General features: G+C 46.8%; 1 protein-coding gene across 5 annotated transcripts in view; it reads left to right on the top strand.

The window, feature by feature from the left end:
- The first annotated feature begins 1,732 nt into the window (after positions 1-1,732).
- GPR143 (G protein-coupled receptor 143) overlaps positions 1,733-12,075 on the top strand; it is a 52,236-nt gene continuing 41,893 nt past the window's right edge. The window contains exons 1-3 of one of the 5 annotated variants that reach the window (XM_049107709.1): positions 1,733-2,055; positions 7,351-7,460; positions 8,288-8,382. In XM_049107709.1, coding sequence (XP_048963666.1) covers positions 1,791-2,055; positions 7,351-7,460; positions 8,288-8,382 — 470 coding nt within the window. In that variant the 5' untranslated portion in view covers positions 1,733-1,790. The remainder of the gene's footprint in view (positions 2,056-7,350; positions 7,461-8,287; positions 8,383-12,075) is intronic. The other 4 variants (XM_035711305.2, XM_035711307.2, XM_035711308.2 and 1 more) reach the window with 4 other exon arrangements.

The following is a 12,075-nucleotide window of genomic DNA, read 5'->3' as shown; positions in this document are numbered from 1 at the left end:
CAGCAACCCTCAGTTTGTTTCCTAGAGTTAAGAGTTTCTTATGGTTAGTTTCCCTCTTATTTCCCCCTCCCTCCCCTATGTTCATCTGTTTTTTTTTTTTTTTTATGAAATCACATACTTGTTTTTCTTTGACTTACTTCACTTAGCATAACACCCTCTAGTTCCATCCATTTAGTTTTATTTCTTACACTAATTTCAAGTTCTTTCTGACAGTTAAAAAGTTTAATCTCCTATCCATCCTTCCACAGGTTTGCTCTGAGGCCCATCTGTAGCATAATCATGTGAGCCGATCTGGCCTAGGACTCTTTGTAATAATTTCCCTCTTTTTACTACTGACCCCCCTGAGAGCCTTATCCTTGAATACTTGGCACCTGAATCTTCAGAGCCCTCAGGTTTGCATGTGGGAAGCAGAGAGGTGGGCCATGTGCAGCTTGGGCACAAAGCAGAGATTGAAATGCGGTAGCACTTTTGCAAGGATTGACCACGCAAACCCTGGGCATTAGGGCAAAGATACAGATGCTCCTTTGTCATTTTTATCTTTTGAAGTCCATTCCGCACACTGACCTCCAGAGGCAATCTCTGCTTTCTGGGAGCAAAGGAAGGAGGAGATCAGTGGTCCAAAATAGCCGGATTCACGCTTTCTAAGGGACTGGGAAATCCACGTGTGGGGAATACTTCTGTGATGTTTTCTGCTATTTTTACAAGCAAGAGTATAATGCCCAAGAGCGGTTGCGGTTTTGACAATGTTGGTCTGTTCCAGAATTCTCTCAAAGCATCTGCCCCTGCTAATAGACGTGTCAGGTCAGATCCTTTTGAAGTGCTGGCATTCACAGCCCTTTGTTAAAGGCTCTGCTTCCCATCTGGCAGTGCAGCCTCCTGTCTGTCTACCATGAATTCCAGCAGGGCAGCCCCGTCCTGCGGTCTTCCAGGAAGAAGGCCTAGGAGCTGAGCCCAAACTTTGCCTTAAAGTTGCAAAGCTGGCGGTGGAAATGCAGATGAACAACAGCTGGGCGGGAGGGCATGTGTTTGCATTTAGGTGTTTAATAAGTGAGGGGAGGGAGGAACAGTGGGGATGCCTTCTCTTCGGCTGATTTGGAGAAAACCTGGAGAGGGGCCCATTTATTGGGGACAGAGATCAAAGGGTGGCTGCTTGGGCTTTTTTTTTTTAATTACTCTTGAAAGCTAATTGAGAATACCAGAACCTAAAAGGAAACAGTGAAAACGGAACACTGAACAATGAAGTGCAAAATGTCAGCGTGGACGTGTCTCCTTAGGCCAAGTGCCTCTGTCTTTGTCTAAGATTTGATTTTCTCCGAAAAGCCTACGTCTGCGGGTGTTTCCGAGGCGGAGTGGGGGCGTGAAAGAGCACTATTTTAACACCCGCCGCCTCGGGGGTTATGAACTTGTTGGGGTGCCTGTAACGCATCAGAATTAGGGATGCCGGGTCCAGGTAGGACAGAGCTGGCAAACGGGGCGTGCGTTCGTGGTCAGATCGGTGACGGCGACATGGCAGTTTGGGAGCTGGCTCGGCGCAAGTGGGGAAGGCTGACCTGCGCGCCTGGGCGCTTCCCCTCCCCGCACCCCTCCTCCTCCGGACCCAGCCTCACCCTCGTGAGCCCTCGTGGCCTTAGCAGAGGGCGCAGCCCCCCCCCCCCCCCCCGCCCGCCGCGGCAGCGCCTTCTCCGCACGCGCGGGGCCGGGGCGGGGGTGCGGCGACGGCCCGGGCACATGATCTCCCACCCCGCGGGCACCTGACCCAGACGGGCCGCTGGGACCCGGCAGCACGGCCCATGGCCTCCCCGCGCCTCGGGACCTACTGCTGCCCCACGCGGGACGCCGCCACGCAGCTGGTGCTGAGCTTCCAGCCGCGGGCGTTCCACGCGCTGTGCCTGGGCAGCGGCGCCTGCAGTGTGGCGCTCGGCCTGCTGCAGCTGCTGCCCCGCCGCCGGCCCGCGGGCCCCGGGAGCCCCGCCGCCCCGCCCGCCTCGCCGCGCGCCCCGGCCTCCGTGCGCATCCTGCGCGCCGCCGCCGCCTGCGACCTGCTCGGGTGCCTGGGTGAGGCGCGCGGCCGCGGGGTGGGACCTGCTCGGTGCGCGGGGACGGATGGTGGCCCTCGGGATGGGACCTGCTGGGTGCCCGGGGAGGGAGTGTGGCCTGCAGGTTGGGACCTGCTCGGTGCCCGGGGAGGGCGCGCGGCCCGCGGGGTGGGACCTGCTCGGTGCCCTGGGAGGGAGTGTGGCCTGCAGGTTGGGACCTGCTGGGTGCCCGGGGAGGGAAGGTGGCCCGCAGGTTGGGACCTGCTGGGTGCCTGGGAAGGGCCCGCGGCCCGCGGGGTGGGACCTGCTCGGTGCCCGGGGAGGGAGTGTGGCCCTCGGGATGGGACCTGCTAGGTGCCCTGGGAGGGAGCGTGGCCTGCAGGTTAGGACCTGCCAGGTGCCCGGGGAGGGATGGTGGCCCGCAGGTTGGGACCTGCTAGGTGCCTGGGGAGGGAGCGTGGCCAGCCGGGTGCGACCTGCTGGGTTGCACCGTGCACGGTGCACGGGGCCCTGAGCACTGCCCTTGGGTTGGGCGGGTTGTCTGCATAGTCCTAGCCTAGAGGATGAAATCAAAGGAGGCTCCCTAGGTACCAGACAGGACGGCCAGGGGACTCCGCATACAAGGTAGGCAGTAAAAATATGCGTCGGGGACATTTGTTGGAGGAAAAAAAGTTTGTTATTAAAAGCTTACTAGGAGAAACTTTAGATGGGGAGGTTAGCAAAACACAGATACTATAATGGATCCGTAATTCTGCCAGAGACTAACAATATTTTGTGTATATACACACACCTAGAGTCATTTCCAAAATGATTTAGCAGAATCAGGAAGAAAACTTGGTATATGTATCCCTAATACATATAAATTGTCAGGCTTGAGTTTTTTGGTTTTTTTAGGAATGAATTTATTTATTTATCTATTCATTCATTCATTCATTCATTCATGCATTCATGAGAGAGGCAGAGACACAGGCAGAGGGAGAAGCAGACTTCCTGCGGGAAGCTGGATGTGGGACTCCATCCCAGGACCCCCCAGATCACACCCTGGGCTGAAGGCAGACGCTCAACCACGGAGCCACCCAGGCGTCCCCAGGCTTGGGTTTTGTACCACAGGTGGCCAAACTGTAGCCCTCATGCCAAATCCTGCCTGCTTCCTCTTTTCTGTGGCCCTAGAGTCTTTTTTTTTTAATCAAAAGAAAGATATTTCCTGGCATATAAAATATTCAATAAAATTTAAATGTCTATGTTCTTCAGTACAGTTTTATGGAAACAGGGCCATGCCATACTGTTTTTTTTTTTTTAAGATTTTATTTATTTATTTATGAGAGACAGAGAGAGAGAGAGAGAGAGAGAGAGAGGCAGAGACACAGGCAGAGGGAGAAGCAGGCCACATGCAGGGAGCCCGATGTGGGACTCAATCCCAGGTGTCCAGGATCATGCCCTGGGCTGAAGTTGGCGCTAAACCTCTGAGCCACCCGGGCTGCCCCATGCCAGACACTTGTGCATTGACTCCTGCCATGTCTGCCCTAGAAGGACAGAGGTGGATGTTGGCAGAGAATTATGGCCTATAAAGCCTAAAATATTTTCTATCCATCCTCTGCAGAAACTTTGCCACCCCCTGCATTAAACTTACATGGCACTTTTTACAGATCTCTTACCTAAATATCGCTGACCATTTGTTTAAGGTTTTATTTTGAAAACTTTCTAACAAAAATCACAAAGACTGTTTAATGAACCCCTGGACCCATGACCTCACTCTGTCTACACCCCATCCTGGTATCACACTCTCCACTGGCTTAATCTGAAGCAAATCCCAGAATGTGTGTACTTTGATCCATACAGATCTCAGTATACAGTTCTTAAATTTTTTTTTTTTATTTATTTATGATAGTTACAGAGAGAGAGAGAGGCAGAGACACAGGCAGAGGGAGAAGCAGGCTCCATGCACCCGGAGCCCGATGTGGGATTCGATCCCGGGTCTCCAGGATCGCGCCCTGGGCCAAAGGCAGGCGCCAAACCGCTGCGCCACCCAGGGATCCCATGTATACAGTTCTTGAAGTTAAGAATTAAGTATACAAATATATATGTTTATCATACTAGTATTATCACCTTAAAATAATGAAAATCAGTTCTTTAATGCCACTACTATGTGTTCAGTTGTCTCATAAATGCTATTTTGCAGTTGGCTGACAGGTGCTAACCATTTTGGAATTGTATTTTTTGGTAATTTTGCTTTTGAAGCAAAGGCTGTTGATAGCACTGGTTCTGGGCCCTGAGGAGATGGCTGCAGCTCCTACCCTGCCTTGGGCAGGTAGCAGTAGAGATGACCATGTGTCTTAAGGCCCCCTTCTCCCGGTCTGTGTTCTTGTGGTTGGAGACCCTCAAGGACCTTGACTTCCAGGAAATGCTGTGGAACCTGTAGTCACTTTCTCAGATTTGAAGAATCAGACAGGAAGCAGTACTTCCTTTCTCTTAGGGATGAAATCATTTTGGTGTGGGTTAATTAAATCAGAAGTTTGTTTTCTTCCTGATTCTGCTAAAACATTTTAGAAAAGCAGAAAAGCATCTTTTTTTTTTTTTTAAGTTTATTAAGTAATCTCTACACTTCATGTGGGGCTTGAACCCACGACTCCTGGATAAGAGTGTATGACTCTTATCCAGGCACCCCTGGAAAAGCATCTTTAAAAAAAAATTATTTATTTATGCATGAGAGACATAGAGAGAGAGAGAGGCAGAGAGAGAGGCAGAGACACAAGCAGGCTCCATGCAGAGAGCCCGACGTGGGACAGGATCCTGGGTCTCCAGGATCATGCCCTGGGCTGAAGGCGGTGCTAAACCACTGAGCCACCGGGGCTGCCCTGGAAAAGCATCTTAATAGCAATTTCATTTCTGTAGCTTGGATATGTGGAAATAAAGATGCACTCGAGTATCTTTTAAGGATCAGTGGAAAAATATTTGTATATGTTCTTGCTTTTGGAAAGGGAGCTGCATGATCTTGACAAATGAACGGAGGCAGAATTAAAGGGAAAGCTTGATGACTGACCCCTCTCTGAAAAGTGAATACTTAAGATGCCTACCTCATAGGGCAGAGGTTTTTTTTTTTTTTTCAGTTTTATTGAGATATAATTGACATACAGTAGAGTAAAAATTTAAGAGCTACAGAATAATGACTTAACATACACATATAGTGAAATGTTTACCAAAGTAAGTTGACACACATCAACTTATATCAATACAAAAATATGTAGGGCATTTATAGGGCTTAGAGGAGTGCTAGATGCTGAAAATCATAAGGCATTCTATAGAAGAAAAGCATTATTTTTGTGAGCAGTGCTTGATAAGGAGAAGATCTATCTTAAGCTTTTGTTGGTGTCCATAGTTTCTCTTCAGTGGTGTGTTACGTAATGTAAATTTAGTATTGTATTACCTAGTGTATGTTATGTAGCGTATCACACACTGTATTTTTATTTTTTATTTTTTTAAAGATTATTTATTTATTCATGAGAGAGACACACACACATACACACACACAGAGAGAGAGAGAGAGAGGCAGAGGCACAGGCAGAGGGAGAAGCAGGCTCCATGCAAGGAACCTGACATGGGACTTGATCCTGGGTCTTCAGGACCACGGCCTGGGCCAAAGGCAGGCACTAAACCACTGAGCCACCCAGGGATACACCACACTGTATTTTTAGAGTGCATTTTTAAAAAAGATTTTATTTGTTTCTTAGAGAGCAAGCATAAGCAAGGCGGGAGGGGGAGAGGGAGAAGCAGACTCCACTGAGCAGGGAGCCCTACGTGGGGCTCCGTCCCAGGACCCTGAGATCATGACCTGAGCCGAAGGCTGATGCTTATCCCACTGAGCCCCCAGGTGACCCTATATTTAGAGTATATTACACAGTTTACGTTTGGTGATGTACTGTATAATATATATTTGGTAGAGAAGTATGCAGTGTGAGTTTGATGGTATATGAGAGTGTCTATTTAGTATTATGCATTGTATATTTAACAATATATTACACACTAATTAGTGTATTTCAGTGCATAGTGTATAACTTTGTACTGTTTACAGTTACCGTTTAGTATCATATTACATAGTATATGCTTAGATACAGGGTGTCACATTACCTACCAAGGAGCCTTAATATATATATCTTAAGGGCGTATACTGTTTTGAGGAGAATTAGATATTTAGGTCTAGTAACAAAGAAAACTTACAAATAATAAAAGTCAAGAGCAAATCATCGAGAGTTAATTTGTGAAAATATTAAATGCATTTTTTTCTTAAAGCTATCTTTTTGCATTTCAGAATTGTGCTTTTTCAGTCATTTATTTCGTCTGTGAGGAATAGTTGACACGGACATTGAAAATATAGCCAAGAAATACAGATCTTTTTTTAAAAATATATTTTATTTATTTATTCATGAGAGACACAGAGAGAGAAGCAAAGACGCAGGGAGAGGGAGAAGCAGGCTCCATGCAGGAAGCCCAATGTGGAACTCGATCCTGGGATCCCAGGATCACGCCCTGGGCCAAAGGCAGACGCTCAACCACTGAGCCATCCAGGCGTCCTGAAATATAGATTGTTATTCAAATAATTGCTTCTTCATATCAAGTAAACAAATAAGGATTTAAGGATATGACTGGGGGTAGAAAATGCCTGTGCTGGCTTTGTGACCGAAATCATTACTCCCTGGATCTTCCTTGTTTCTCTGTCTCTCTGCACACACCCTTGTGTGTTTCTTTCCTCCCTCATTTCTTTCTCTGTGCATTCCTATCTACTCATCCATTCATTTACTTATTCTTAGAGAGCAACGAGCTTTCGATCTGAATTAGGAGCATCACAGTGTGCACTAGTTTACACTTAGCCACAGCCTTGGTTTCGTGGTTGTGGGTACCCTGCAGTGCACTGTGGTCTGGGAGCAGGTGCTCCTCAGAAGGTGCTGTCAGAGGGTCTGTGGTAGCCTAACATTACATCACCCTGCCCTGCGTCCTTCACCGCACTTCTCATCACCCAGTCATCTTATCCTCTCACATAGCACGAGAAGAAGGGGGAGTAGAATCCGGTAAGGGAGGTTGAGAGCCACTACATTCATATCACTTCCGGGACCGTATATTGTTATAATTGTTCTATTGGATTATTAGTTGTTAAACTTTTGTACCTAATTTATAAATAGAGTTTTATCACAGGAATGCATGTGACAGAAAAAACATAGTATATATAGGATTCAGGATAGTCTGCAGTTTCTATATCCACTGGAGGGGGGCTTGGAATGCATCCCCCGCGGGATGATAGTGTCATCTGATTCTCTTTCAGGTATCTTGTTCCGATCTGCGGTGTGGTTAGGATTCCCAGATCTTGTCGAAAACATCTCCAGTGTGAATGGGACAGACGTTTGGCCCGCTGTGTACTGTGTGGGGAGTGCAGTAAGTACACCGCCTTTTGGTCACCCTCTTCTGTACACTGTGCTCCTCTTAGGCTGTGGTCCCCAAAGAGTGGTGTCACCCCATGGGGGTTTGTCCGAAATGCAGATTCTCTGAGCCTGCTGATCAAGAGCCGGGGCTGGGGGCCATCTGCGAGTGACGAACCCTCCAGGGGCTCCTGACTGCCAGCTCAGTTTAGCACACGTATACAGTCCTTACCTTAGGTTGAGCTGCAGTTAAAACCAGCTGGCCAAAAAGAGAGAGAAAGAAGAAAGTTACTGATTTATCGGATGTATTCCGCTTAATGAAACCTGTATTTGAATACACGTATCTGTATTGCTGTGCAGAACCGTCTGCCTCTCTCCCCTCTGCCCGCATTGCTTCCCAGCTGTGTGCAGTGGAGCATCTGGCTCAGCCCACCCCGGGAGGCGCACCAGGCTCCTGCTGCCTGTAGCATATGGAGCCCCTTCCTGCCCCTCTTCTGGGAAGCCCTTTCCCGCCCAAAGTCTGTCCTTGTCAGCAGAGAGCTGCCCCTTCCCAGGTGCCCTGAGCCCTGACCCTGGTGCACAGTGTGCACATGAGGCCTGTGAGGCCTTCGTCTCCCCCGCCTGCAGGTGTCCAGGGAGGCAGGGCCCGCAGGCCAGTCCCACTGAGCACACCAGGACACACACCGCCCTGGAGCATATCCCACCCTTGCTTTCCCAGACTGAGCACCATCTCCCGAGGCCTTTCATGTCCTGCTTCCTGACGTCAGGCCAGCTCATTTCACGGGTGGGGCAGTCTGGTGCCTGTTTCCAGGAGCTTTGATGCCAGGCTCTTCCTGATTACAGATGTGGATCGAGCTGCTGTACAGCGCCTGCTTCTGGTGGCTGTTTTGCTATGCAGTGGATGCCTACCTGGTAGTCCGGAGATCAGCAGGACAGAGGTATTCAGAGGAAGCCTGTAGAACCAGGTTGTGTCATATGATGGAGGGCTGGGGGTACCACTGAAGGCTCCAAAATATTCGTCAGTATGGCAGGCACAGGATGTCAGCCAGCCCCTCTCCAAGAAACCTCTCTGGCAGCTTAGTTTTATAAAAGGCTGAAGGCAGATTTAAAATGAGGCTTTTTAAACCATGATAAGTGATCCATAGATTAAGTACTCGCATTTTGGACACATACTAAAAAAGAATTGGCATGAATATAGACAGTATTTGACAGTATCTAAAGGTTTGAGGACAAAGTTCTTTGAAGTGTGTATTGACACATTATGCCAAGTGTAAAACACTGGAGCTGCAGGTGGCTGCCTGGTGAGGGATGGCCCAGTGGGTACGGCCCCGTGCAGTAGTCACCAGCTGTGGAACTGTCAGCAAGTTGCTTAATCTCTCTGGACTTCTGTTTTCCTGGGTATAAAATAGGACTCCCTCATCAGGTCACAGGACAGTCAACACAATACTACACGTAAATGCTTGAGATTCCTGCTCGGCACGTAGTAGGCTCTCAGGAACTGTGCATTGGGATTGCAGCTGGGATGTGCGTGTGCATTAGGGCAACAGAAATACAGAGAGCCTAAGTGACAAAGGGAAGCTGGATGGCAGGGGGTGGGGAGGTGGGTGAGTGCCTAGCTCCCCTGACTCCTGCTCCAGGAAGCATGTGCCCCCCCATTTTGGATGGAACCCTTGTTTGCTTTTTTTTAAAAAACAGTTTCATAAAGTTTACCCATTTAACTGTATCCATTGTATTTAGTATATTTACAAAATTGTGCAACCGTTACACCAACTAGTTTTAGGACATTAATCATCACCCCCCCTCAATCTCTTTACCATTGATTAATTCCTCTCTACCCTCCCCTATCCTCCAGCCCCTGGCAACTACTAACCTATTTTCTGTCTCTAGGTTTCCCTACTCTGGGCACTGCGTCATGAATTGAATTATTGAATAATTGAATTAGTCAATATGTGACCTTTTGTGTCTGGCTTCTTAAACTTAGCATGACATTTTCAAGCTTTCCTCATGTTGCAGCAGCATCAGTACTTGCTTCTCATTCATTTGTGAATAGTATTCTGTTTTATGGATGTACTACATTTTATTTATTTATTATTTATTTATTTATTTATTTATTTATTTATTTATTTATTTATTTTAGATAGCATGCATACACACAAGCAGGGCAGTGGAGGGAGAGAGAAAGAATATCAAGCAGACTCTGCATTTGGTGCAGAGCATGATGTAAGGCTCAATGTCATCTAAGATTGTGACCTGAGTTGAAATCAAGACTCAAATAGATGCTTAACCAACTGAGCCCCCCAGGCACCCCTGGATGTACTATATTTTAAGTATATTTTTAAATTTTTTTATTTTATTTTAAAGATTTATTTATTAGAGAGCACGCACACACACTCTCTCAAAGAGGGAGCGAATCTCAAGCAAACTCCCCACAGAGCTGGCCTTGAAGCCTGACATGGAGTACGATTCTATGACCCTGAGATCATGACCCGAGTCGAAACCAAGAGTTGGTTGCTTAACCAACTGAGCCACTCAGGTGCCTCTAATGTGCTTTGTTCCAAAAGGTATTTGAAATATCTCACCAAAAAATAGTTGAAGTAGAATAATCTCCATGATGGATTGTGCATAGTTGCTAACAGCAAAGACACTTAGAAATTGCATTACTTCCAGAGTAACCAGGATGAGGAAAATGAGCAAGATGAGGCTTAAAACTCATTTATGTGGAATATTTTGTATGAGTTCTTGAATAAAACTTGGGAACAACAACGACAAAAAAGTTTGAACACTTTAATTTAGGTCTGTTACCCATTTTAAAGATTTTTTAATTTTCTCTTTTTATTTTTTTAAGAAAAACTGCTCTTCTTTTTTTTTAGATTTTATTTATTTATTCATGGGGGTGGGGGAGACACAGGCAGAGGAAGAAGCAGGCTCCATGCAGGGAGCCGGACGGTGGGACTGGATCCCTGGTCTCCAGGATCATGCCCTGGGCTAAAGGCGGAGCTAAACTGCTGAGCCACCCGGGCTGCCCAAGATTTTTCTTTTTAACTAACCTTGACAACCAGTGTGGGGCTTGAACTCACAACCCGGAGATCAAGAGTCACGTGCTCTACTGACTAAGCCAGCCAGGTGCCCTGGTCCATGATTCATTTTATTTATTAATTTTTATTTTTATTTTATTTTAAAAAAGACTATGTTTATTTATTCATGAGAGACAGAGAGAGAGAGAGAGAGAGAGAGAGGCAGAGAAACAGGCCCCACACAGGGAGCCCGACGTGGGACCCGATCCCGGGTCTCCAGGATCACGCCCTGGGCCGAAGGCGGCGCTAAACCACCGAGCCACAGGGGCTGCCCTTATTAATTTTTAAAAAAGGTTTTATTTATTTATTTTATTGGGGGGAAGGGGCAGAAGGTGAGAGAATTTAAAGCAGACTCTGTATTGAGTGTGGAGCGTGATCCAGGGCTTGATCTCAGGCCCCTGAGATCATGACCTGGGTCCAAACTAAAAGTTAAATGCTTAACTGACTGAGCCACCTAGGCTCCCAGGTCCCCCTCTGAAGCATTTTAAATTAATTTTTGTGTGTAGGTAAAGAAGAAAAGGTCCATATTTATTCTTTTACATGTGGATGTCTAGTTGTCCCAGTACCATTTGTTGAACAAATTCATTTTTTGTTATTATTTTTAAAAGATTTTATTTTTATTTTTTTAAAAAAGATTTTATTTATTTACTAGAGAATAAGCAGGGGGAATGTCAGATGAAGAGGGAAGCAAACTCCCCACTGAGCAGGGAGCCCAAAGAGGAGTTCCATTCAGGACCCTGGGATCGTGACCTGAGCCAAAGGCAGACGCTTAACCAACTGACTTACCCAGATTTTAAGTAATCTCTACACCCAGTGTGGAGCTTGAACTCACAACCCTGAGATGAAGAGTTGCATGCTCCACCAACTGAACCAGCCAAGCACCCTTGAGTAAATATACTTTTAAAGCCAATATCAGTAAACAAAGGTCCCATTCAGACTGTAGAATATGCCGGGCAATCCTTGCTCTAAAATCATTGGTATTCCTCATGTGTCCTTATCATTAACCTTGGGCTCTGTGGCCTGAAGTTTAGTGTTTATTTTTTATTTTATTTTATTATTTTTTTAAAGATTTATTTATTTATTTATTCATAGAGACACACAGAGAGAGAGAGAGAGAGGCAGAGACACAGGCAGAGGGAGAAGCAGGCACCATGCGGGGAGCCCGACGTGGGACTCCATCCCAGGACTCCAGGATCATGCCCTGGGCAGCAGGCAACGCTAAACTGCTGTGCCACCGGGGCTGCCCAAGTTTAGTGTTTATTTTTGTGCTTCTTCCTTCCATCTTTTTACCTTTGTTCCTAAGCTTTGATACATCCATACAGAACCTATATATTTTTGGTTTTGAAAATTCTCTAGGGAAGCCAGTGAAGGTCGAAGGCGGACAAGCAGGTGTACCAGTGAGGATTAGGTTTGGCTACGTAAAATACATCAAATAATAGTGACTTAAACAAGATAATTTTCCTTTCATGCTAAAAAAGGCCAGAGGTAGGCAATCCAGAGCCCTAATGATGGGCATCAGGGACCCAAGCTCCTATCTTCTTGCTCCATCATCCAGTT

This window comes from Canis lupus, chromosome X, assembly GCF_003254725.2.
Source record: "Canis lupus dingo isolate Sandy chromosome X, ASM325472v2, whole genome shotgun sequence".
Classification (NCBI taxonomy): Eukaryota; Metazoa; Chordata; class Mammalia; order Carnivora; family Canidae; genus Canis; species Canis lupus.
The sequence above is the reverse complement of the archived record's forward strand: the minus strand, read 5'-3'. Positions and strand labels throughout refer to the sequence as shown.